This window comes from Xylocopa sonorina, chromosome 4, assembly GCF_050948175.1.
Source record: "Xylocopa sonorina isolate GNS202 chromosome 4, iyXylSono1_principal, whole genome shotgun sequence".
Classification (NCBI taxonomy): Eukaryota; Metazoa; Arthropoda; class Insecta; order Hymenoptera; family Apidae; genus Xylocopa; species Xylocopa sonorina.
In genome coordinates this window covers 12,988,922-13,014,981 of record NC_135196.1, presented here as the reverse complement: position 1 = coordinate 13,014,981, position 26,060 = coordinate 12,988,922, and the positions used below count along the sequence as shown (strand labels likewise).

Genomic DNA, 26,060 nt, shown 5'->3' with positions numbered 1-26,060 from the left:
GTACGTACGTACGTACCATCGATTCTTTCTTCCTCCGTTTCGCCGGCTCGTAAAGACGGGAACGCGAAATTTGTTTAGCCTGATTTAAAGCGTCGCTTAGCGTAACTTAACCCTCTTATCCTTTTCTATAGGGGCCAACAGGGCGATTTGTTGTTCCGTAGCCAGTACGCTAACTGCACGGCCGTACTATAACAGCGTGTAGGAGTCGCATAAGCAATAACGGGTAACATGGATATCGTGCAGTCGATTTGGCCGGCGTAGTACGTTTCAAGAAAGACTTTTATGTTCCCGAGGACAATATCGGGAAATTTATTCACACCGAGAATTGCATCGCGCGGCGATCGATACGCACGCACGTGCACACGCGTGTACGCTTCCTACCAGCCACCCTTGTCCCTCGAATTTTGCACGCGTTTCCGTCCGCGACTCGTTCGTCCGTCAAATGGCAGAAGTCTTTTTTTTTCCTTCACTTCGCCGGTCCAAATAGCATTCCAACGCGTTAATCAAGTTCCACTGGCTAGACGCGATGTTCCATGAAACGCGACGCGGGCTATCAATGGTCGAACAATTTATCATAAACTAGACGAGTAACACAATATCGCGTAACAGGGTGGCGGCTTTAAAAGACGACGCGGACGCAATATCGTCTTTACAAGGGAGAGCCCGCCTCTTTTTATGCTCATCAGGTTCATTCTATCGGGCGGGCGTAGTCGTGAAAGGGAACGACGAGGCTAATCCCTTGGATTCTCGTCGAAGTCTCAGGCATCGCGCAATCAAGTGCGTGCAAACTTCCGGCTAATCCGGCGTACTTACTTTAAACGCGTCCCGTGGTACACGCGAGAAAGCGATCCCGCACGTATCACCGTGTAATTAAATATTTGTAAACAGAGGAAAGGGATTCCCCGACAAGAGTTGCCACCGAGTCGTCGGTTAATTAGGGAGACAATGAACTTAATCGCGTTTCACGAGTTCGTCGCGAAGGTGTTCGACCGGAGCGCGAGGATAAACAGATGCGAGAAAGAAAGAGGGAGCAGAGACGGAAGGACCGACGGAGAGACATTCGAGAAGTCGTCCTCTCTTTGGCGTTTCAAAGTTGGACCAGCCGGGCTCGAGCTCGAGACGCTGCAACTGCAGAAACTGTCGCGTACCCCCGCCGAATTTCTTACGCGGTCTTGGGACACGAGGCTTTGGCGAAAGAAACTTCAAACGCGACGCTCGTGTAACTGTCTGAGATGCTTCTAACGTTCGCTGGTTCCGGAGGAGGGCTGACCGATTTTTGGGGCGAAACTTCTGGAGAGAGACAAGTGGAGGACAAAAGGTTTTAATCAGTTCGAGAATGCCGTTAGAAAGTGCGCGACTACCGAGTATTTCGAGGCAGGAACTCACTGGTGCGATAAAAAAATGAAAGGAACCAACCGAATCAACTAAAATGCTAGCCATTCCGGAACCCTCTTCCTGTCGCCCACTATTAGGGATAGAATAAAATAGACGCGGTCCCGCTCCGAAGGGGGTGGTAACAGTAACCAAGCGATACGAAGGGATTCAATGTGTTCGTTAATCCGTTCCGCTTAATGCAACGACAGGGAATGCACGATCCTGGTACACCGAACCAATGAGGGTTGGAGCCTCGCTTTCCCGCCGGCGCTGACCGCTGGGGGTAATTACCGTGCTCGGTGAAAAGCTCTCACGCTCAAACCCTTTTTGACTGGCCAGGACGCGCTCGGCAGACGTCAATCTTCAACCCTTAAGGTGGGTCCCTGCCGTCGAGCCGAGTGTCCACCGGCCAATAACCGGTCATTTTTTCTCCGGCCATCTCCAGACATTCGTTACTTCGAGCTTCGTTTCTCCCCCTCTTTTGGCTCGATCCAGGGGTGCTACTCGAGGACAACGCAGCCAGAGAAACGTGGACCGACTCAAACGCGGAGCAAAGGGCGAACGTAGGGTCACCCGTGGTGTACGATCACTTTGCACGGATATGTATCGATTTTTTCCAAGGACAATCCGAGTCGATTTCCATGCACGTTCGGCACATATAGGTAGTTCGATCGGACAGATGGTATAATTACATCAGTCGAGGGTGGGGCAGAGAAGATGGGGATGGAAAAGTCGTAAAGATTTTCTACCCGATGTCTGATGGTACAGGGGAGGTGTTGGGGACGTAAGTTCCATACGATTTCGATCTCTAAACATTCTACGCTGGATTGGGTGATTCACGCAATTGGAACAAGTCATATCTCCTTCCTGATTGGAATTGGAGAAATATGTTAGGGGAGTGGCTGTTGAATCATTCTCGTAGCCTTTTCCGGGGAACTGTAAATATTTCCGTCATTTTTATTGGCTGGTACAAATTTTTTTATTGAAATTAGATAATGTCTGGTTGTTACCTGCAGATATATATTTGAGGCAACAGATAACGATTGTTGAGCTTGAAGACCGAAAGATTAATGCATGTTCTTCTAATGCAATTAAAACGTAGGTGTAGCTATGTCTCATAACGGAAATCGATGGGACTGTCATTTCAGCCTTCTTTATGCCTCAAGTCGCTGGCGAACGAGCAGATTGCAGTTCAAAATTGAAACCACTTTCATCAGCATTATAAACGTGTCCCAGACTGTGAGTTTCAATCACTTGTTTAATGTTGTCGACGAAAGTTTTAGCAGTTTCCTTTATAACTGACTCGTTCATATTATAGGGAAGAGAAACAAAACTTATCGACTTTTATGAACCATTGAAAATTTTGCAATCCGTTCTCTAGAAGGCTTAAAAGTTATCCGATCAAACTTGTGAATTTGCTTCTAATGCTCATTTTTCCAATTCTGTGTCACATATCGTAGCTCTGCAGAAAAAAATTATTTTTTATGTACTCTAAGGTTTCATTACATTCAAAGTAATATTAAATAGCAATTGAAAGTTTTCAAGAATAGTGAAAAAGGAGCTAAAAAATCAGTAATAAAAGAAATTTAGTGATAGAAACAGTTGCGATATAAAGATATAGACGTATAAGACAGAGTCTAATTAGAGCAAGGAAGGCAATGACGGTATTTAAAATTCATGTACCTATTGACCTTAGAGTAAGTTCAAAGTGCGGTATGTAACTACGCGATACAGTCGACACTTGTGTCAAGAGCCGTCACGAAACGAACTACAATACCGGCAACGTACAATAACTAGAGGCACATGGTTGAGCATAATCATACCTAATCACATGGACATCGTCTTAATAATTTTAACGAGTTTTATTAGAATTTATTTTTGGCATTCAATCTTCCTCGATCGACTGAAGTAACGTCATTTAAAACTATTTAAAGTACAATACACACATATCGCGATATAAACATTCTCATTGTTTAATAATAAAGTGAAGCTGTAGGAAATTTTGCTCGAGTATCACGCGAAACTTTGAAATCCAAAAAAATTATACCAATCACTTCATCATATCATATCTAATTGAAATATCATGCAAGTACATAAACTCCGAATTAAGAACAAGTGTAAAAAATATTTATATGGTGCATATGTTACATTTGGTATTTTTAAGAAGTTCGAGGAATACTTACGAGCAAGAAATAATTATTATAGAAGCATCTGTATTTGTCTATAAACTTCAATATGTATTGTAAGATTCTTTTTTATCAACTTAAACCGAATATATGTATGTTTAGACAGTCAATATTGCTTAAAGATATAAACTATACAACTAATCATCGTTATCATTATTATTATTACAAACTTTTAAGGGTATCAAGCAAACTGAATGTCTGATTTTACGTAAATTGCAAAAGATACGTAAAATTTAATATTGAGTTTGCTAGGTCAGTGTATTAATATTATAGAAATACAGTATTTATTATAAGAAACGTCGTTACCCAAATTATTTCTAGAACTTACTTTTAATAAAATATAGCATGAACTTCATTATTAAAATACATATTTATATCAAGTATGCATAACTATCATAATTGCAATACATTACAATAATTGTAATGCAAATTTTTCAAAATACTTCACTTTACATACTGTATCAATTAGATATGATCTACTAGAATTATCATTAGCGCATTTTATGCTAGCATTAATTGTCTAAGCATTCTTATTAATTAATATAAAATCCACTAATGATAACTATAAATAAACAATATTTCTATACTAACTAAGATCACTCGTTTCGATTTCTCAGAGGCGTTAAGGTTTTATACGGTGAGGAAGCAGGTGTCGCGTGAGAACTCTTCGTAATTCCTAACAAATTCTCTTTTCCTTTGTTATGTGCGCGCTTTTCTTCTGGTCTTAATTTTTCAATAATTTTTTGTTGCTGTGCTATCGTTATCAATTTTCCTTGTAAGTCCTAAAAAAACATATTACATTTTATTATATCTATTTTGTAACCAACCAACGTTATCATGCATTAACACTTGAAAATACAAGAAACAATGTTAGTAATTGGACAAATGGAAAAAAATCAAATAAATTTTTTATAGAACAAAAATATTTATTTACATACATTTAAGAATAATATAAATATTAAATTAAATACTAAAATACTGGCCTGCCAAAACATTAAGAAATGCACTTTTCATGCAAAGTGGAACAGTTGATCACATATATTGTTAATAATAACTGATTAACATTTGTTCAATATACCGTAATGTACCACAATATACCGTAAGAAGAAACAAAATTAGTGACACTTATTAACATGCAATGCATATGAACGAAACATTAAATAACAATTTCATTAAGTAATAAGTAATAACATTCATTAAGTAATGACATAGAACAAATATTGATAATGTTACTAGTACCACAATAATGTCGTTAAAAAGTACAACATCCAATATAAAATGATCACATGTCCAAGATAAAGAAGTAGACGCACCTGTTCGAGTTGAACGATCTTGTCTTTCAAATGGGATACGTGTTTAATCTTTTGCCTGTGATTATGGTGGCCAACAATTTCAGCGTATTTTTCGCTAATCTCTTTGTAATCCTTTAAAAGACGCTCATTACGATCGGAAAGTTTTTTCAGTTCCCTGCACAAATAAAAGTAAATTTATTACAACTATTATTTCGTGGCTGCTTGGAAAAATCGTATCTTTGAAGAAAACTTACCCTTCAGCTGCTTCTCGACGAGCCTTTTCTTTCTCTAATTCTTCCATAAGATTAAGCAATTTATTTCGTTCTTCTTGAATTAAATCAGTCTGCTTGTGTACAGAAAGAATACATCAATGAATTCCTTGTAGACTTGAATTTCTATTTATGATTGACCGAGAAAAAGTAAAGTTTCCAATGCATATACCCAAGGAGATAAATACTAGGTAAAGAAAATCACTTGGTAACTCAGTTCTTACCATTCTATGGTCTTGCATAGAATTCTCGGTTACGGCGCTTACCATCGCCTTCGTCAGTCAAACTTATTGACTAAGACTGCAAAACTAACAATCTATTAGATTTAACCGAGCAAATGTTAAACATATAAATTATGAATTCGTCTATTTCCGATTTTTTAATATTTCCCAGAAACTTTACTTTTACATGGTCAAGTAATAGAACGTTTGAAGAATTGATTACTTAAAAATATTGATTACCTGCATATGACTATGTTTTTCTTCAAGACATTTAATTTTTTCAAGAAGTTCTTGTACTTCAGCATTTGCCTGGAAATAATATAATGCAATCATCAGGACTTCGTATTTTATTATATTATGAATATGCTAATAATAAATTAGCAATATAGCAATAGTTAAAATAACAATTTTTGTACATACAGTGTTTAAAGCAGCTTCATGTTCGATGGTTTTATCTTCTAACAACTTGTTAGCATCATCTAGTGCCGCCTCACGTATTTTCAATTGATCGTTAAGTTTATTGTTAAGCAATTCTATCCGAGAAATTTCGAGTTCCTGAGCATCGTTCCTCTCTTCCAACTTAAGCAACATACCTTGTGCTTCAGCGAGATGATTAGCCATTTCGTGAAGTTGATTTTTCATCTGAAATTTTTTAATTAGATACGAATTTATTACTTCTTATTTAAAAATTTGTTAATTTCCATATTAAACAGCAGAAAGGGTACCTCGATATTTTGTGCACTTTTTAACTCACAATCAGTCTTCAATTTCGCAATTTCTCTAGTTGTTATTTGTTTCAAATCATCGATTTTAGCTTCGAATATAGATTTTAATGATTCGACTTCATTCAAACTTTCTGCTTCGAGTTGATCGACTAATCCTTTTTTGGCATCTAATTGCTCCATTAAGGAGTGCACTTGTTCATGTACCAATTGCGAATTGTTACGCATAATGCTCAATAAATCACGGTGCTCGCTAATACAACTTTCGCCACGTTTTAATTCATGCTGCAATCTTTCCACTTCAGCGTTGCTTTGAGCTAAACGTTTCGATAAAGCAGCTACTGATGCTTGATTTTCAGCCATTACTACTTCAAATCTAAACAACATTTTAACACATTATATTATTACTTTTTAATACATTGTATTTAAAATTGATTAAGTACCTTTTTCTTCTAGCAACCATCTCTGCTGCCTCTGCGCGAATTTGATCTTTTAAGGCCCTTAGTTCTTCTTTTTTCTCTGCCAATTCAGTTTCCGCTCGATCCAATTCCATTTGTAAACTTTGACCAAAACTTTCCTAAATTTGTTTAATCAATTATTGTAAAGCAAAATGTTTTTAATTTATGCGTTGCAGTTACCTGTGTTTCTGCGGATGACTTTAACTCTTCTAGCGTTATAGAGAGTCTGGTTATTTCAGCGTCTTTATGTGCCAGTTTTTCATCTAATGCCACTCGCTCCATTTCTACACGCGCTAAACAAGCTTTATACCTTTCCGCGGTGAGTCGCATCTCTTCTTCTACAGTAGCTTTCGCGTCTCTAATCATAGTGTTCACCTACGGTAATAATTCCAAATGTAAAAGTACACAGTAATACAGATTTGCTCTTGCAAAAGAGCACGGAATACTCGGCAAACATCACAAAAATCGGAAAACAAAAGATTCAAAGAGATTTTAGGAAAGAAATATAGTGTGTCTAAAATAAAAGTTCTTCTTGCATTTCATGTTTTTTTCTGATACTGCAAAAAGAATTTTTATCGAAACGTTAGACAAAAGGCACTCAGTCAGTGATGTTTTTCATTTTACGCACGTGTGATCCGCTTACTTTCGCGTCGCTCTCAGCGATCACTCTTTTCACTCTTTCTTCGCATTCAGCGCGACAAGCCGCCAATGTTTCTCTGGTAACCGCTTCAGCATTTTCTACCATTTTATCAGCGTGTTGTTTAATTCGTTTCGTTTCTTCTTCTATCCTTTTAGCCGCAGCTTCCTTTAGTTCCATTACCTCCTTATCTCTTGCAATCGTCAGCTATATAAAAGATTAATTAAAATAATGGATTAAAAATTATCACACTATATATAAGTGTATATAGGATCGGCCGATTCTCCTTCTCTTATTCCTAGGTATGAATCAATTTACGTACATTTTCTATTTCTTTCAGATAATCCATACGCGCATTCTCCAATTCTTGTTTCAGTTGAAATGTTTCTTCGTCATGACATTTCATCATATCAGCTAAGTCTTCTTTGTATTTCTCTAAAATCAGAGTGTGTTTTTTATCCGATTCGTCTAATTCTTGATGTGCCTGATGCAGACGATTCTTAACCTGCATTACATAATGAAAAATTAGATAATTCTCTATTTTACTATGTAAACAGTTACAACTTTCTAAATATTTACATCATTGTAAAGTCTTTGGACATCTTGTAGTTCCTCTTTTAAGAAATTATTTTCTTCCTCTACCTCTGCTGCTTTGGTTTCAATTTCTATTCTACGAGATATTTCAAATTCATTTTCACTTTGAAGAATTGCTTTTTCTTTTGCAAAATCAATCTTCAGTTTATCGATCTCTTCTCGGTGTTCATTTTTAAGATAGTCCATTTGTTTTGAAGATTCCTCAATAAGCTTTTCGTATTCAGCTCTCAGTTCATCTAGTTCACACTGAAGAGCAGATAATTGTGCTTGGAGTTCAAGAATTACATTCTGTCGTTTTTCTAACTTTAACTCTAATTTTTCACGCTCCTCGGTTATATTACTAATACAGAGATCGAGCTTAGATTTGTCTTGTTCCAATAAGTTAACTTCATGCTTGTGACTCGCAATTACTTCCTCTAATTTTTTTACTAATTCTTCAATCTGTATTTCAAGAGACTGAACCTATAAAACAAAAATTCAGATAACGTTATTATATTTCTAATAGGTGTAACTTGTTACAATCGATAATTCTCAGAGCGTTGATTAACGTATATTTACTTTTTCCTCATTCGCGAGCTTTTTGTTAGCTAATTCAGATTCTAACGCTGTTACTCTCTTCGAAAAATCCATAATACGGTTTCTGAGATCGCCTTCCATAATTTTCCTCGCTTCAATTTCTCGTTCTTTTTCCTCCGATACTTCTAATAATTGACAACGAAGAAGTTCTCCTTCAGCTTGATATTTTTCGTCGTGACCATTTAATACTTCTTGCTGCAATTTTGCCTGTAAAGAAAAGCCACAAGTAAGATACCCGACTTATAGATAATAAAATTGTACTCATTTTTACAGAAACTGCTCTACAACCATTGTTTCTATATCTTTTCGATGTTGTTCCTCCACTTCATCTTGCTTTTTACGTAATTCGTCAACTTGCAACTCCAATCTTCGAACTTCCATTTTCATATTCTCGATATGTTTTTCCTGCTCCTGTATCGTCTTATCTTTATCGCAACATTCTATCTGAAGATCCGCGAGCTGATCATTAGAATCGTATTTCAACTTCTGCTCGTTAGAAGAAATAATCGCCCGCTTTGTTTTCGAGATTGGTCTTGAAATTCGATCTCGGCTATTTTTCCGTGGTAGTTGCGGCTGAAAATGCGTTATTGTTAAAATTAGATCACTTTCAATTAATTCGTCACAAAATTTATAGCATATCAATTTAAAGTTTTGTCTAAGCAATCATATTCTCCTCACCGTTCTAAAAGTGACAACTGCGCTGCAGGTGGCCTTACTGCACAATGACAAATTGCACTCTGGATTTGCCACATGTTTGCTCTCATTAAATCTGTCTGATTTTTCAATAACAGATCCCTTCACCTTACTGTCAAACTTTGGATCGTAAGCTCCTGGAGGTGGCACATCATCTGCAAAAATATTATTTCTGTTAAATAACAATTCGAGGGAAAATTCATTAATACATGTTTTAAAAATTATTATATATTCCTACTATTTTCTGTGTAGTCATACTATATATATGGAATGGAAAAATCGATTTCGTTTTAATCATCGATAAATTGACTAGAAGCGAAACTAATCTTATTAAACGAATGGTTTTAAAAATTGTCATTTTTCAGATTAGATGTATGGAATGTAGGGGGGGTCAGTAACACGTATGATACGGTAAAAAAAAATCTGCCGTTTCGGCGGGTGTGGGTTCGCACGAAGAGCTGGCGCGAAAGTGGGAGACAGCTGTTTCTGGATGCAAGAGACGCGTCTCTACGGGGTCATAGAATTACCAGGTGTACCCTGTAACGTCCCGACCGACCCTTCGAAATCGACCCTATGTCAAACCGCCTTTCAGTCCCCCTCCCGCTTATTCCCTCGTGTAATATTTAAAAATTAAATGACCTTCTACATTCTATTTTTTTGTTCCACAACGCCAACTTCTTTCGTTTATTGTTTTATAACAATTAGTTATTAAATTATTATTAACCAACGCAGCTAACCAAAATTAATGCCCAATTCAAGCTTTAATGCGTAATTCGTGCATGCTCGATTTATGTATAATTCATAAACGGTATTTAACATCTTATTGAGATACATGTTGATTGAATATCTGTAACACAGGAAAATTACTAATCCAAGATTATAACGGTCACGCGGCATGATTTTCAGATAAAATAACAAATGACCGTGATCACGATAACATTGGAATTCTGCTATTATTTTCACGGATACGTGTAAACAAATATAAAAGATATACACACACCAGAAATGTAGATAGTAATTAATATGTATACTTACTTCCAAACTCGTTGAATCTCTGGATCCTGGCCTTTGAGAACGACATTTCAAAATACTTTTAAGATCTAAATGCACAACAGGGAATAAACGGGAATAAGAACAATTTAACTAATCAACACTCTTAGTAAATAACGAAATATCTTGCTTTTAAAAGGAACACAATCGTCCACACACAACGTTTCTCCTTGAATTATCTTGTTCAACTGTTTGCTTCGTGTATGAGAGGGGAGCTTCGCTTCTTACACGGATCAAAACATTTCTTCGTGCGGAATGCTCCACCGGTTTTTTCCGATTTGAAATGACGGTTACTCGGGTTGAACCGTGGTACAATACGAATCAACGTCCCTCCATTGCGCAACCGACCAATCTGGCGACAGATATACTTGTACGAAGTCAGTATTGTACCAAGAGATTGTGTTACAGTCCATTCCAAATGTTCAGTATGCGCTTTGCACGCAGAAAAGTTTTAAAAAATATTACGACTAATAAATCTCGCGTATGAAATATTTAATATATTTCAGAGAAATATAGGTTATACGTGACTATAACGTCATATTTTGGATATAGAATTTGGTAAAATCTAAGCATTTTTAGATACAGTCCTGTAAGGTATAAGCAGAGCAAAACACGCATGCGACAGTGTGTTTGGTGTGCGTGTCAAACTCGTACGATTTGTAGATAAAATAAAAATAAATTTAACTCGATATTTTTGAATAGTGTAAATAATAAATTTGTTTAAAATATTTGCCGACTGTTTGAAAAAATCTTTCATTTAAAGATATTCAAGAGAGAAAAAAAAAACAGTTTTATGTCAAATGCCACGTTGTATCAAGTAAACCAATGAGCTTTCTACTTACGTTATCTGTCCGATTCTAACGTGCTCGCGGTAGAAAAGCACTTGTAATATTTGGCATATTGTTCACGATGGATTGTAAGAAATGTATCATATTCTTGGGATTTATGTTAAGTTTAAATTATGTCTGTTGCCAATATAGGATGAAAAATGTAAGGATTCATTTAATATACTGTGAATTTTGTATAAGACATCGAACTGTCAAATCAATTTTCTAGTTTACTTTAATCATATTATTTGAATTCCAATGAAAGGAACTTTAATTTAACCTAAAAATGAACCTTTTGTGTTTACTAATATTTAATACAAATAAAAGCATGATGTCTTTCAGACTCAAGGCTCTTCATTATCGGATCGTGTGCAACAGTTAACAGAACTAGCTCTCGCAAGACCAGTAATTAAATTTAATGGCGCAAAGTTTAAAGAGTATGTCAAAACTACGCCTAGAAATTATTCTGTTGTCGTAATGTTCACTGCCATGGCGCCCCAAAGGCAGTGTCAAATATGCAGGTAATTTTTGTTTTTATTTAATTTAACATTTCGTTCTATATATATATTTGATATCAACTATTTTTAATACATATTTCTATTTCTCCAGGCACGCAAACGATGAATTTATAATAGTAGCAAATTCATTTAGATACCTACAAGGTTATACAAAAAAATTGTTCTTTGCATTTGTAGATTTTGATGAAGGATCGGATGTATTTCAAATGGTATATAAAACATGTGTATACTTATAGACAGTTGTAGTACATATAGATAATACTCGATATATTTTGATCGATATTTAGATGCGATTGAATACCGCGCCAGTGTACATGCATTTTCCACCGAAAGGCAAACCTAAACCTGCGGACACTATGGATATTCAAAGAGTAGGATTTGGAGCAGAAGCAATTGCAAAGTGGATATCCGAACGTACCGATATTCAGGTATTTAACTATTGCTAACTGTGGCTAATAAATAATGAGTAACACTTTAATGTATTTAAAATGTAATAACACGTTATAGATTAGAGTATTTAGACCACCAAATTATTCTGGTTCGGTAGCAATAATAATGTTACTGATACTTATCGGAGGATTCTTGTACCTGAGACGTAACAACTTGGATTTCATTTACAACAAAACAATTTGGGGCCTCTGTGCATTGGTAATAGTTTTAATTGTATAAGTATACTTGTTTATATGGTATGTTTATTTTAAATTGTTCTTTTTCCCCCATAGTTCTTTACACTTACAATGATATCGGGGCAAATGTGGAATCATATAAGAGGACCACCATTCATACATAGATCGTCTAATGGAAATGTAGCATATATACATGCTTCTTCTCAAGGTCAATTTATTTTGGAAACATACATTGTCATGGTTTTGAGTATCCTTTCAATAAGTACGAGGATTTCAATTTAGTACTGCACAGTTCAATGCAGATATTTTCTTGAATAAAATTTAATTAGATGGAGCGGTAGTATTAGGTATGATTTTGATGACTGAAGCTGCATCACGTAAAGGTGACGTGAAAAAACGTCGAATATTCGCTGCAATAGGTGCTGGTTTGGTTGCAGTCTTCTTCAGTTTGCTGTTATCAATATTTAGAAATAAAGCACAAGGCTATCCATACAGGTATGTCTGATTTTCTTTAAATTCATGTTTTATTGTTAAATAAGAAAATACTATTTTCATAACAGAGTATATTAATATATTTATAAAGATATTCGTCTAGAATATAGATTTATACAAGTCTTCAATAAATATATTAATATACTCTACTTTTTATATTTTTCTAAGAATTAGCATTATTTCGTATCCCAGGGAGGAATAATTAATCTGTTTCAGCTTATTGTTCAAATAAATGGATAAATGTGAGAAGTTTTTATTTGTATATATTGTGTGCAAACAATTGTACTTGTCTCGGACAAATAAAAATGAAGTTAAGTATATAGAAAAATTTAACTATAATGCTGTAGCTGCATTTTAATCATTCATTTGAAATGAATTTCAGTAATTTAATAATTATTACATTGAATAAAACAATAAAGTATATATGTATAATAAAAAAATTCCATTTTATTAAACAAACTTACTTTCAAGACTTATTTAAAAAATATTAAAATAACACTATAGAATTATATGTATCTGAAGTTCAAAAACTTTATTTGCAATATAAATATTCATAATCGTATAAAAAATGTAAAAGTAACAATAAATTTCTATCACATTATCGGACGGATTGCGTTCTCATAACACATTCGTGGCTGGCAATTTGTAAACCTACATCATTGTAAAATTAACAGTAATAAATAGTAATCTAAATATAGTTAACGTAACAGCATTAGATAAAAGATATTTAAATAAATGAATGTAACAAGAACTATTTTTTAGAAACACTGTCTTTTCTAATATCTTTTAATTTTAAACAACAATTGATTATAAGAATAATTGTCGGTCACGAACGTATTAATACATATAGTGGTTAAATAAAATGTGAATTAAATTAAAAATTGTACTTTGTGTAAAAATGTAATAAACACTTCTTTTGATTAAGTTAACTCGTATAGTGAAGAATAGTAGAATATCAATCGATGTTTAAGTACAATCTGGCAATTAAAGCTATAAACTGTGTAAAGGTGTACAACCAAACTGGTTGCTTGTGAAGTTTTGAGCGTTCTATTAATTGTTAGATGAAGAGATAATAATTATCGTTAAGTTATATCGGTGTTTTAAACATATCGTAAGCACGAACTTCTATCCTAAAAATTAAACAATCATTTTGTAAAAAATTAGGTAAATCTTGTATACGCACGAATTCTGTGTAACCGAAGCTACGTTTGTTCAGCTCATACATTGGCTTTCTAAATGCTTCGAGATCTGGTCTCGACGAAGTTAATTCCCGTATATCTTTATCCGAATCATGGGGATGTACCAAAATAAAATACATTGTTCCATTGAATGGCCAATCGAGGCCATCATCATTTTCAGATTTCATTATGTGTAACAGTAACGATAAGAACTCGGGATTTTTAGAAGACACATTAACTCGAACACAAATCTTATAACCATTAGGACTAGTATAAAAACCAGGACTATAAAACATTTTCAAAGGATCGTTCATCATGGTCTCAAGTTTCTCACGAAAAGAGTGTAATCGCCAAATGTAAACCCCATTACAACTTCGTAAAAATATTTCGTCCTGATTAAATCGCAGAGATGTTTGTAAAGTTGTTAGTTGAGTCTTTTGGTTTGATACAGTAATAGATAGTTCTCTGATCTGTTGCTCCAGTACTACTATCCTTTCAAACAAATTCCTAAACAAAAAGAATAGACAATTTAATTACAATAGAATTCACTTTTCTTTTTTAAAGATGCGAATAATGAAACGTACTTTATTAATTGTTGCCGTTCCGGGGATAGTTCATTTTTTTCTAAAGAAGTTCCAGTTTTTGGTGGAGGATCCCACAATTTGGACTCTACAGCTGCTGCATTGGTGTTATTTTGCGAGACAGATAGCTGCGGTAATGTTTTCAGAAGAAACTACAAAATATATGAGAGAAATCAAGTTTTTTTATATTATGAATACAAACACAACTCCACTAAAAAAAAGTAAACTAACAGTCAGATGAATATTTAAGTTCCTTTCTAAATGTACATGCAAATCTTCCTCATTTCTAAAGGTTTCTGTGCAACCAATATTTCTGAAGAGGCAATACACATTTTCTGAATCTGGAAGACTTCTTTTATATGTACATTCTTTTACATGCTTTTCCATATCAACTGGGGATAGATTAACGTCACAGCCAAGTTGTTGGTAGGGGCACTGTGTGCGTTGCTGTGATATTTCCCTGCTTGTATACAGGTCTCTGAATAAATCACTTTTAGATTTTAGCGGTTTACTATCAAGTGGACAAGAAGCACCTTCCTTTCTGCAAAATTAAAACTTAACTTACAATCAAATTGTACACTATATATTTGTTAATATTACGTAATAAAGTACAACTTACTGAAGCCAAGTGTATATACATTGCGAGCAGAATTTATGACCACAAGATGTTAAAACTGGATCGCGTAACCAAGTTAAACAAATAGGGCACTCGAATCTAGGCTCGAGGTATTCATTCATACCATCACCACACTGCGCGTAACAGTCATGTTACCAGCGTAAATGAAAAATATCAAATGCGTTAACACGAAAATGTAAAGCAAAGCTTTGTGAACAACATTGTAAATGCAATACAATAACATCTTTTATAAAAAAAATATGATAAACTTTACAAACATAAAAGTATGCATACATACAAGAATATTCTCTTCTGCAACTTTTGCACAATTTTTAAGGCTGCCTGGTTTGTCCATTATCTGAAAGACTTTGATACGATTTATATACAGGTATGGAATTCAGCTGTTTGATTACGACATCCATATATAGGTAATTACAATTCTATCAGAATAAAATGTGAAATGAAAAGAAATCACATTATCGCGTGAGCACGTTAATAGCAGCAATTTTACAGTAGTAACAGCAATACAACTTGCTATAATTATAAATAAAGTTTACATAGAACTGATTGCTTTGCGCAGTAATTTTTATTTACACACATTGCCATTCAAAGCTGTAATATAAGTATAAAGATATTTACATACGACTATCATGTAAAAATATTTAATTTCTGTGGACTTTTAACACGCCTTATCCAACTATATTTTTTGCACTATAATTGTATGCACAAATTCTTTAGTATAAACTTACTTCAATCATTCTAATATCTTTATAATAATTCATTGCTGGTCAGTGATCAACCTAAATAGCAATCGAAGAGTTCTTATTTATCATACTTTTTCTGTAACATATTGTTTTTCTATGAAGGTTACGACTATGAAACATTACTGTAAAGTTGTATTTTTAATAACCTGTGGCGCCGTCTCTCCACAAAGTGCTCAAACTGGTCGCGCACGATTTCCGACAGCGAAGTGACTACTGAATAACTAGCGGCGACATCTCTGCGAGAAGCGCTGAAACTAGTCGGGCATTAGTTTCAACTCTGTTGTAAGAGATGGCACCACCTGTCACTCGGTAGTTCACTTCGCTGTCGATAATTATGTGCGACCAGTTTGAGCACTTTCCACAGAGATGGCGCCACAAGTAATAAAAAAAAGAGTGGGCAGCGCATGCGTGCGAATTATTCGAATTTAAAATACGTATTTTTAGTTGGAAATTTGAATTAACACAACAAAACACATTGTACGCGGATCGATGTGGCCATTCGTGAATAAAAGAAATCACATGCAGAAATTTTAGGACTGATTTAAATCGAACCGAGGGTACGTATTTATAGAATATTCCGAACGATTAACTCTGCTATCCAACGTGGATGTATCAGTCTTTATTTGAACGTTCTCAGGTATACTGATTTCAGATTTAAGATGAACGATAATCGAAATTGCGGAGATGTTACCAGTGAAAGGTGTTCTCTGCGAAGATGAGAAAATATCGATAAGAGAACTGGAATAAAAAATATTTACAGTGGGCTTGGCCACCGATTCTTCCTGATGTACGCTCGACGTAACAGGTGCCGGTAGGAAATTGGAATGATTAGTACGAACGAAACGCATTAAACCGTTAGGTAAAAACAGCCATGGAGTGGTGGGCCTGAATTCTCTCTCTCTCTCTCTCTCTCCCCATTTTCCAGAATGATCCAGGCTCGAACTGATGCTAGAGTTCGTGAGCGACGTACAGCCGCGGCAACGACATTATGCAAGTGCCAGACGGTCACGATCACGTAAATTTGCCGATATTTACTACGAAATTGATCGCGGTCAGTCGCGCGGACCTCTTCCCCGAGTCGTAGTGGTGGACGAATCGTTTTGAATGGCACGCTCGTCGACATGGTGATGACTTGATACGTCCCGATAAACCGGAGTCGTGAGTATCGCATTTACTTCGCGCGTTCCAACTATGTGGATTTCAGATCTTTTTTAATTACGAAAGCAAAGTCTTTTCTGAAATTTTTCTGCTGTTATATACATTTAAGAAGGTTCAACTAGTCGAGAACTTTGATATATTAAAAATTGTACATGTTCCTACTAAACGTAACATTAGTTGTGGTACACCGTGCGATACGACTAATATTTAATGGACATTCCTAGTTTTCAAATCGCATTTCAGCGTTATCGGTAGAATTAATTCGAATCACGTTTATTACTCTTGCGCTTGATAAGATCTTTATCGCAATAACTACATCCGCAAATTACCACACTATTTGCTGCAAATAATAGATGTTAACTAATAAGTATACGATGTCGCACGTGTGAATCAATTCTTATATCAATGAAACTGATTGAAAAAATCAATTATCATCATATACTACTGCACATTGCTTCCCCCCCTAAACATGTATCAGCATTGAAAACCGTTCGTTGTTTATCAAGTTGTCTGTACAGCTTCAAGTTATCAATGAAATCATGCAAATGAGTACACAGTTCCGTTTTCTCCTCGGCGCTAACGATTGGAGTAACCGTGAAATGGAAAGTACGTTATATACATGATGCATGCGTCAATCGTGATACAGCATTGTGCACCTTGTGCTGCAGATCAATATCGATGGTAATGAAACAAGAGGAAGTCAAGAGAGCTCGTAAGACGATCGCGTAGACGATCTTAAAATTGAACCGAAATGCCGCTGGTTTGTACGAAGTTGTGCGTTGGGAACGATATGGGGTAAGAGAAATTATTATTTTTTCGAATCTTTCGCTGATCATCTAGCTTTAACTTTCATTAACCTCGCTGGTCCGAATGCGAAATGCAATTGCGAATAAAGACGGATAAATCCAAGAATGCACGATGCACGGATAGGGTGTGGACATTTTTTGAAACAGAAAACATTTCTTTCGTCGAGTGTATGAAAGTTGTTTCAAAGGTAGAAGGTGAAAACGTGAATTCTTCGGGATTATTTTTACGGGACGAGTAAAAATTGCGGAGGAATTTCTACGGCTTTCGTTACGATGCACGTGACATAGATTTTACCCGTTCATACTTTCCATCTATTGCGATTCAACGATTCGTTATATAAGATTATTTGTTCGTGACATGACGATCTTTTTGCACCATCGCGGCCCGCCATGGTCCACCGAACCAACGCGGTATCTCCGTCGAATTTAGCCAGAGAAATGTCCTGAACAGAAGTTAAAAAGTTTTATACAAAGTCTGTCATTGCTATTAAATTTAATAATACGCGAAACGAGGTAGCGCTCGATCGCTCGTATATAATGATATCACAAACGACAAGAGCCACGGAATTATAGAAGCGACGAATGGTCTCCAGGAAAGTTGGCGAAACTTATACAACGAGTTTCTTCCGTAAATAATTCGTTCATCCTCTTATTTTCTCATTCCGGCAATAACAGCCGACCGCGCGTTCCTCGTAAGATAAAAATCACCACCTTTCACTCATCTGGCAAGAAACAGCAAAATAAATGGTTACTTGCAATTATCTCAGTTTCACTCAGCGTCGCGTCGCAGTTCGTGGCAATTAAAATAAGTCCTCTCGCCACTCCGAGTGCCAGTTTTTCTTTTTTTTCTTTTTTGCAATCTTCGATCGAACGGCTCCGTTTTTGCATATGCATGATTCCGTGTGGTTCACGTCAATTACAGACTAATCGGTTGCACAAACAGAACGGTGCGATACAGAACAATGTTCTGGTATCTACCCCACGACAGGAAATCCAATGCCGTTGCCGTTAAACATCGCGTCCGTTAGCGATGATTAAACCGGGAGCAGGCAATGAAATCGTCGCGCTTGCTCGCCGTTCGATTTTCGATTTTCAACAATGAGGACCTCGATTGATTACGGACCGTCCGTCAGCCAGGAAGACGTCGCGGTTCTAGATGTTTGCACGCTGTTGATTGTCCGATAATGAACGCGCGATAATCTTGGGTTATCGGGTGCTGCCTACTTTTACGATAATCACAATTGACGAAGATACAGCCTGGCCAGCTTAAAGGCAGACGTTCGCCCGCTGTCGGATAAGACGCGCCTGTTTCGTTCAACAGCTGCGAGGATCCGTGTCTTGTCGCATCGGCTCGTGGCCGCGAATAACAACCCGGGAAAACCATTTTTTTCATTGCAGCCAACGCAAGGTTAGTGAACACTCCCCGTGCAAAATGTTATCGTGTAGACGAGCACATCACGGAGATTGTAAAATATATTTTTTCTAGACGATTCGAGTTGATATCAGATCACTAATTTGTCTGATGTACGTGTACATGTTATCTAGAGTTTCTATATGTATGCAACATATAAACAGATAATGGATCTATTTAAAGGAGCGACTATACTTAGGATAAATGTAGTGCGAAGAAAGACCATCGAAAATCATTGTTGCGATAGTCAGTGGATGCATACGTACTGTAGGATAAGAGGCTGTAAGCGTAATTGGTATAAAGCGGTTAACTTCGGGGTAATTGATTTTTGTATAATATTCTCTGGTCAGTCCCGTCCGCGGCTCGATGCGATCAAAAGCTGGCTGGCAACGAATTCGAGCGGGTTCGCGCTTTAACTCCGCGTTAAGACGACAATAATGATCGGGCGGGCGGACAATTCAAAGTTCCAAAGCTATTATCGCGACCGGATATTCGCAACTAACTCTCTGACGACCGTCGCATCTAGCACACGTATCCTCGAGTGCGTGTGTGCAGCTCTCAGCGTTGCACAAATTCTGAGCCGTGTTACAGAATTTTGCGCGCGTCTTCCACGTAACGCGTATCTTTCGCGTGAATAATACGACGGAGGGCACGTTCGACGAGCAACCCGCGTACTCGCTGGTACTCGACGAGTCTGATGAATTTGATCGTGTTCTTTCGATTCCTCGAGGAATCGATCCCAGAGTTTCGTACGCTTCGATTATTAACTTCGGTGCACTCTGCAACTTGGAAAGAATAACTTTCGTCAAACCGTGATCCAAATATTGCCCCTCGAACGTGCCATTCGTACAAAACACGGGTAAAAATTTCACGTCTCTTATCGCCGTGCGAGTGAATTTTTTAATAACTTTATCTGTGCTTCGGATCGATGTTTATTGAAAATAAAAAAACATCGTCAGTTAAGTACGTCAGTACGATACCGTATCATCCAGGAGTGGAAGATTTAGCAAGACTTTTACGAATTTTTTAATGTATCTCTTCAATGGGATGTTTGAAATTTTTGTAACATGGGATTACATACGTTTACGCGAAATCATTTGCAAGAAACGCAATGTTTCTTACTGTCGAACGATCTGCCACGATGCGTCAGTTTGAATACAATAGGATTTTCAAAGTAACGCACACACTGACGTTTACTTGATAAATTATACGTGTTCATGCTGATAGAATACTTTTGACTACCTTTGTAAATATGTACTTTTGGAAGTTTAAAACATTTTCTTAGATAAACCAATCGATAAGTGTGCATATAATCTCCTTCATACCGATGACAATAGCTAATTCCTCTTGAAATTAAGACACCTAATATGTATAAGCCTGAGTAATCGCGGACTGATATAATATTATAAATAATAAAGTTGTTAAAATTAACGGCGAATTCATTCACATTCGATACTTGTAACGTAAATTCACCAAGCCATAAAGATGCTCGAAGGCTACAATAGATTATCCGAAGAAGCTAAAAGTAACCGTTCGAATAAACGAAAAAGGAAGAAAACTCTCCGCTCCTCGCCATCTAAACTCGTTCAGTCACCATGCAGGTATCCTGGGAGACGGCGAACAAAACAATTCTTCGAATCGAAACCCAGGGATTAAAAAACACATTTTCGAACAACGCCATAAATATAATAACACCACAGATCACTGTCCGAAAAGACTAGTTTCAGTCGTACAAATAACTCACCCCTTCACAAAGGGAACATACGAAGAATCGATGGCGGTCTCGACTCGAACGGCACAAATTACTCACCATTTACTTACGTTACAAAGCTCAGTGACTAACGTTAAGTGATTCATTTCCACTAAGACCCAATGGAGAGATGGCCCAGTCCCAATGCTAATAGGGGTGAGAAACAAGCTACAATAAATAACGCGGTGGCCTTAAGCGTGCAACTTGGAAACCAGTCCCGACGTTTCCAATGGAAAGGAAGTTCATTCGTTGGTCTCTTTTTCGCGTCGACTTGGATCACGGAAGGCATGCCCCCCAAGAGGGACAATGCTGGTTCGACCGATTGAATAGTTAAGCGACGCCATAGCGGCACTGAAGGCATTCGCCTCGTTGACATCGGCCAGTCTTCCCGCTGGCGAGGAAATAAAAACGATAGGCCTCGTCGAAACAGGAACACAGTGGCTCTTTCCATTCGACCGGCCGTTATCGCGGTGGAGCGTGTACAACGGATATAGCGCGTCAGAGACATAACAAGCCGTTCGGTTCGTGGGGACAGAAGCGGGGAACGGACCCGATCGAAGCCAGCAACGACGGTAAATCGTTCGCCAGTGGTTTTGGTACCGCGTAGCGCCCTCGCCGCGAAGCTTAACCCCTTTGAGTCATCCGCGACCGCGCGACCACGTGGTTAAATGATAAACGTACCGTGTTTTTCTCGTTCCAATCGAGTCACGTTAACACCGTCCGTCGTTCGCGATGGACGAACAGTTCTGTCACTTTGCGCGAGCGATCAAGATCGCGCGACGTTACCGTGGACGTTGAAAGGGTCGCCGACGATGGGACGTCCGATCGAGTGAACAGCGTCTGTATTCGTTTTGGTTCCGAGAGTTTATGATTTTTCACGAATTCGATGTTCTCCGGGAACTCTTGGTTCTGTGAATTTTGTGGTACCAGTTGTGTCGCGGCGGTTTTTTGAAGAACGATCAATTTTGTCGATTCTATTGTTCGATAGGAACGAAGGGTAAATTCGTACGACTTCGACGAGTGATATATTCTCGTGCGAACGCAGTTCTGAAAAGAGTTAACCGAAGCGCGCTTTGTTATTAAACGTTCGTGATTTCCGCTTCGCAAGTTTATGAGAAACCTTTCGAGCAACGTTCACGTTATTGTTCGTAGCGCGGTACTATCGCAACTATGGATAACATCCTCTGATACCAACCTGTTACGTCAATACGTTTCGTTTGCAACGTTCGTTTCACTTAACAGGCGTCTACTAGGGCCGTTTGAATTCGTCGCGAATATCATTCCCTTGTTGTTACGTATTTTGTGAACGACTCCGTTTCCTTGGACATTTAATAACGATCTATAAAGTGTATAAGAAATTAATCATACGGTCGATATAATAATACGCAGTATATTTTTATTTTATTTACGTATTGAAAATGACGACGTGTTTATAATTTATTCATAAATTAGTTACGATAAAGTAACTGGAACTTACCAGCTATCCAATAAAGAGTAGAAAGTTAATTATTTTTTTTAAATGTCACCTCCACGGAGCAACGAGAGGGAAGAGACGCGATGGAGCAACGGTAGTCGATCTCCACGATGATGGGGCCAATGTAGTCGTCGGTTAACGCGAGACGCAGTGTCTAGGGCAAAATAGGAACGTTCACCGTGTATGTATGCGTGTGTGCCTTTGCTGTGCAGGGTCATGGCTGTGAAAGAATGGTTCAGAAGACTGCAACCGGTCCAGTTGTACCTGGTCCTGTTCTTTACCACCGCTTTCTTCGTCGTCGAGATGGTCGCCAGTCATGTGACTCACTCGTTGACATTACTGCTGAATGCCTATCACATGCTGTGCAATATCATCGCACTCGCCGGCTGCATCGCGTCGATCAAGGTAACTTTCACTGTAACACATCTTCGCGCCTTTTCACGCCGCATTCTTCTTACATTTCCGAACAATTTTCGCCTCATTTTATAAAATCGCGTGAGATTCGAATTCGTCGCGGTTCGCGCGTCCCGATAGGTTTGGATCGATAGATCAGAGGGGCGTTATCGCGATATCTACGAGAAAATATGAAACAGACCGAAGGATCTCGCGAGTTTAATCGATTTCAAGGAGACCGTTTTACTTTATCGGAATCTCGCGAGTGTATAGTTATATAATACGGTGTAAAAAGTAGTAGAATGCAATTGTTACTTCGTAATTATATCAGTTTTAAATACCTTTAAGATAAAGTGTGAAACCTCGATGGCAACTTTCCACCGTACGGAATTCATTACTGTTATTCTGTTGTGGATAATGCGGAGCCGACAAGTGAGTCGCACGAATCGTCTTCGTGATGGACATTATCCTGTTATCCAATTTAAACCAATACATCGCGCACGGTACACTTTCAATTTAATGATTCTATAGATTATAATTACGAATCAAGAATAACTCGTTCACGAAGTAAAGCAATGTTTAGAAAAAAATACCAAGCACATTATTATCCAATGTTTCAATTAGTTTTATCGTGAGCTCTGGTTGCAAGCGTTTGCAGCATAGTGAATTGCATTGACAATGAATCAACATTTATTTGAAATTATTAACATATCTATTTTTGTAGTATAGTCATCGACAAAGTGGTACCGGCTACAGTAGTACTAGCGCTAGTTCCTTGCAAAATTCAGTGATCTGCATAAATGGCGACGAACGCGGCTCCTCCACGTCTTTTCCTACGAAGACCAAAGTAAATATAACAAAATTTACCCTTACAAGTAACCAGAGGGAAATTCTACAAATTACTATTCAATACTCTGTTAGCTTTTCGTGATACATAATTCCTTCCTGCTAGCAATCACGATCGGACAGGCGGATGAAAAATACCTTCGGATGGGCAAGGATAGATATCGTCACCATGCTCGTTTGCTGTGTTTTCCTTGCGTCTTTCTGTTTCTCTTTGCTGGTGGAAGCAGTGCAGACTCTGGTGCACATAGATCATTTGGATGAAATGCATCATCCGATGCCTGTACTAACAATTGGCGCTTCCGGTATCCTACTGAACGCGTTCTGCTACATTCTGATTGGAGGGTACACGTTCAATCAGGGTATCGTTTTACATGTCACCATGAACGGAGACGTGATATTGCGAAGGTAGGTATAGTTTAACAAAAATGTATATTCAAGGGTTAAGGGGAGGTGGATTGAAAAATCGATCGTCTAAGAGAGTTGGCAGAACCAAATATTTTCCTGTTTATTTTAAACTTTTCAAAATATAGGAAACGTCCGAGACTAATAATGCACGCGTTATCTGTTTGTAGGAGTTCGCAGGAAGTGAAGGAAGGTGAACAGCAATTATCTCCGCAAACCAGACGAAGTCCACTGGGTATACCAAAGAGCCACTTACGGGAAACGTGTCGTGACGCTTTGGGCTGCGTTTTCGTGATTTTAGTATCCATCCTGGTATATTTCACCGACTCAAACGTAGCTAAATACATCGATCCTGTTTTCGCTATCATATCCGCCATTTCGCTGTTCGCGCTTAGTTATTCGTACAGTGAGTATGAGAAGCTATATTTTACATCTTTCCTTTCTGTGGTATTTACCTTTCAGTCTTTTTTCAGTGAAGGAATCTGGTTTGATACTACTTCAAACCATTCCGAATCATATAAACATCGATTCCCTTAAGAGAGAGTTACTAGAGGCTTTCCCGGGTATCGTCAACGTCCACGACTTGCACGTATGGCAATTAACGGGACAAAAGATAATATCTACGGTTCACATTATATTCCTGGACCCAATGGTACGTTCGTTGCTCTTTTGAGTGAATGCCTTGTGTAGAGGTTTATTAATATACAGCTAATTGGCAAACACTTTGCTGTACAGGTTTACGCCAGCATCACGGACCAAGTCACGGCTTTCTTCGTAGAGATGGGGATAACCCAAGTCACGATACAACCAGAGTTTTACAAAGTATGCAAAAAGTCCATTACGAATTTCATTCGAAACTATGAAACACGGTAACATTTGTTCAAATCTACCAGATGAAACCAAACATGGAGAAACCCGGCTGCCTGATCCGCTGCCACGGTGAACATTGCAGTTCCTCTCAGTGTTGCTCGAAAGAGAAATTCATCGAGGACTCCTCTTCGGACCTGTCGACGAAGAAACCCGCTCATTCTATAAATAAGAAGTTCGAGAAGAAGGAGATCATCCCTTCGTTAGCGATCGATCTGAAGAAGTTCACTTTCCACGATACGGAGAGATCGAAATCGGGCCAGTCGATCGAAAATCCGTCGGCCGGAAGCTCGGGCCAGTCGACGGACAAACAAACACGAAGTAACAAAGATAACGCGGCAGATAGTAGTTCCTACGCGATAAATGTGGATGTAAACGATAGAAACCGTGCTTCGTCTTCCACGAGTTGCGATGACCCACATGCAGAGATTGTATCGTAACGTTACCTCTCCAACGGACAGTATATAGAAAATTGACTTTTAATACATTTACCACATCCGGCGTCGTTAATGGAAGTTTCTGTAAATCTCGAAAAGAATTTAAACTGGACAGAAATTAGAACTTCGAGTAGCGAAGCTGCGATTTAACTTCGATAATGATCGTTTCTAAATTAATTATTCACTTTTGGCTTCAAGTCTATTAACGTTACCATGTTGTTACGTATAATTAATGACTTGTACGTATTTTCGTACAAAGGTAGCCTAATAATGTACACATTGTTCGTTTAATATGAACTAAAAGACTGTAAGATGATGTTAAACGTCCTAGTAACTTGTATATAATTTATATAGTCTGGCCAATTGTCCAATGTAATAATATGATGTACATTTAACGAAAGCATTAGGTATAATGGTTAGTCTCGTATTCACAACAAGGTTCCATGCAAGACAAGTACTATTTTTACACCGATACAAATGTTTTTACGTTTACATATGTACAATTAATAGACGGAGCGCTTGCGGATTGTGTAAGCGTAGGTACAAACTCTACAGACTGATAGAACTTAATGAGGGAAACAAAAGTCCTTACGAACATAAATGATCTAAAGTTAACCATTTCGAAGGTATCGAATTTTAAGTAACAGAGTGAAAGAGTAATAAGTGCATAGAACATTATATTCTTCTATCCAAATCACTCGTATGGTTGTTATTGTTGAAAATTTCAATTAACCGAATGAATTTACGAGAATTTTCGTTATCTAATAAATGAATCAGCGTGAAAATTCGAGGAGTGACCGATATCATTATTATAGTTTCTATCGACTCCATTTTATTTAATA

General features: G+C 37.5%; 4 protein-coding genes across 7 annotated transcripts; 2 read left to right on the top strand and 2 right to left on the bottom strand.

Annotated features, from left to right (window-relative positions):
- Positions 1-3,422: 3,422 nt before the first annotated feature.
- LOC143423101 (uncharacterized) lies at positions 3,423-10,370 on the bottom strand. The gene is made up of 15 exons (XM_076894177.1): positions 10,058-10,370; positions 9,008-9,177; positions 8,618-8,902; positions 8,312-8,536; positions 7,739-8,215; positions 7,482-7,664; positions 7,151-7,366; positions 6,703-6,897; positions 6,508-6,641; positions 6,068-6,440; positions 5,763-5,984; positions 5,583-5,651; positions 5,107-5,198; positions 4,874-5,027; positions 3,423-4,342 (listed from the first exon to the last, which is right to left on the bottom strand). Exons 1-15 carry the CDS (start codon positions 10,101-10,103, stop codon positions 4,157-4,159), a joined length of 3,027 nt encoding a protein of 1,008 aa, XP_076750292.1. The 5' UTR covers positions 10,104-10,370; the 3' UTR covers positions 3,423-4,156.
- Positions 10,371-10,833: 463 nt separating this feature from the next.
- Ostgamma (oligosaccharide transferase gamma subunit) lies at positions 10,834-12,863 on the top strand. The gene is made up of 8 exons (XM_076893603.1): positions 10,834-11,062; positions 11,242-11,420; positions 11,509-11,626; positions 11,705-11,845; positions 11,925-12,065; positions 12,140-12,290; positions 12,373-12,538; positions 12,752-12,863. The coding sequence occupies exons 1-8, from the start codon at positions 10,982-10,984 to the stop codon at positions 12,765-12,767; spliced, it is 993 nt and encodes a 330-aa protein (XP_076749718.1). The 5' UTR covers positions 10,834-10,981; the 3' UTR covers positions 12,768-12,863.
- A 625-nt stretch (positions 12,864-13,488) lies between these two features.
- Positions 13,489-15,565, bottom strand: LOC143422720 (TNF receptor-associated factor 6). Its single transcript, XM_076893595.1, has 5 exons — positions 15,209-15,565; positions 14,914-15,044; positions 14,526-14,835; positions 14,298-14,446; positions 13,489-14,220 (listed from the first exon to the last, which is right to left on the bottom strand). Exons 1-5 carry the CDS (start codon positions 15,263-15,265, stop codon positions 13,623-13,625), a joined length of 1,245 nt encoding a protein of 414 aa, XP_076749710.1. The 5' UTR covers positions 15,266-15,565; the 3' UTR covers positions 13,489-13,622.
- Positions 15,566-17,554: 1,989 nt separating this feature from the next.
- On the top strand, positions 17,555-25,347 carry Znt77c (Zinc transporter 77C). 4 transcript variants are annotated; one of them, XM_076894122.1, is made up of 8 exons: positions 17,555-17,627; positions 22,486-22,678; positions 23,391-23,513; positions 23,619-23,917; positions 24,085-24,320; positions 24,388-24,566; positions 24,650-24,736; positions 24,808-25,347. In XM_076894122.1, the coding sequence occupies exons 1-8, from the start codon at positions 17,584-17,586 to the stop codon at positions 25,219-25,221; spliced, it is 1,575 nt and encodes a 524-aa protein (XP_076750237.1). In that variant the 5' UTR covers positions 17,555-17,583; the 3' UTR covers positions 25,222-25,347. The 4 variants fall into 4 exon arrangements, with proteins under 4 accessions (XP_076750237.1, XP_076750240.1, XP_076750239.1 ...); XM_076894125.1 differs by lacking the exon at positions 17,555-17,627 and adding an exon at positions 19,276-19,366; XM_076894124.1 differs by lacking the exon at positions 17,555-17,627 and adding an exon at positions 21,507-21,637.
- Positions 25,348-26,060: the final 713 nt, after the last annotated feature.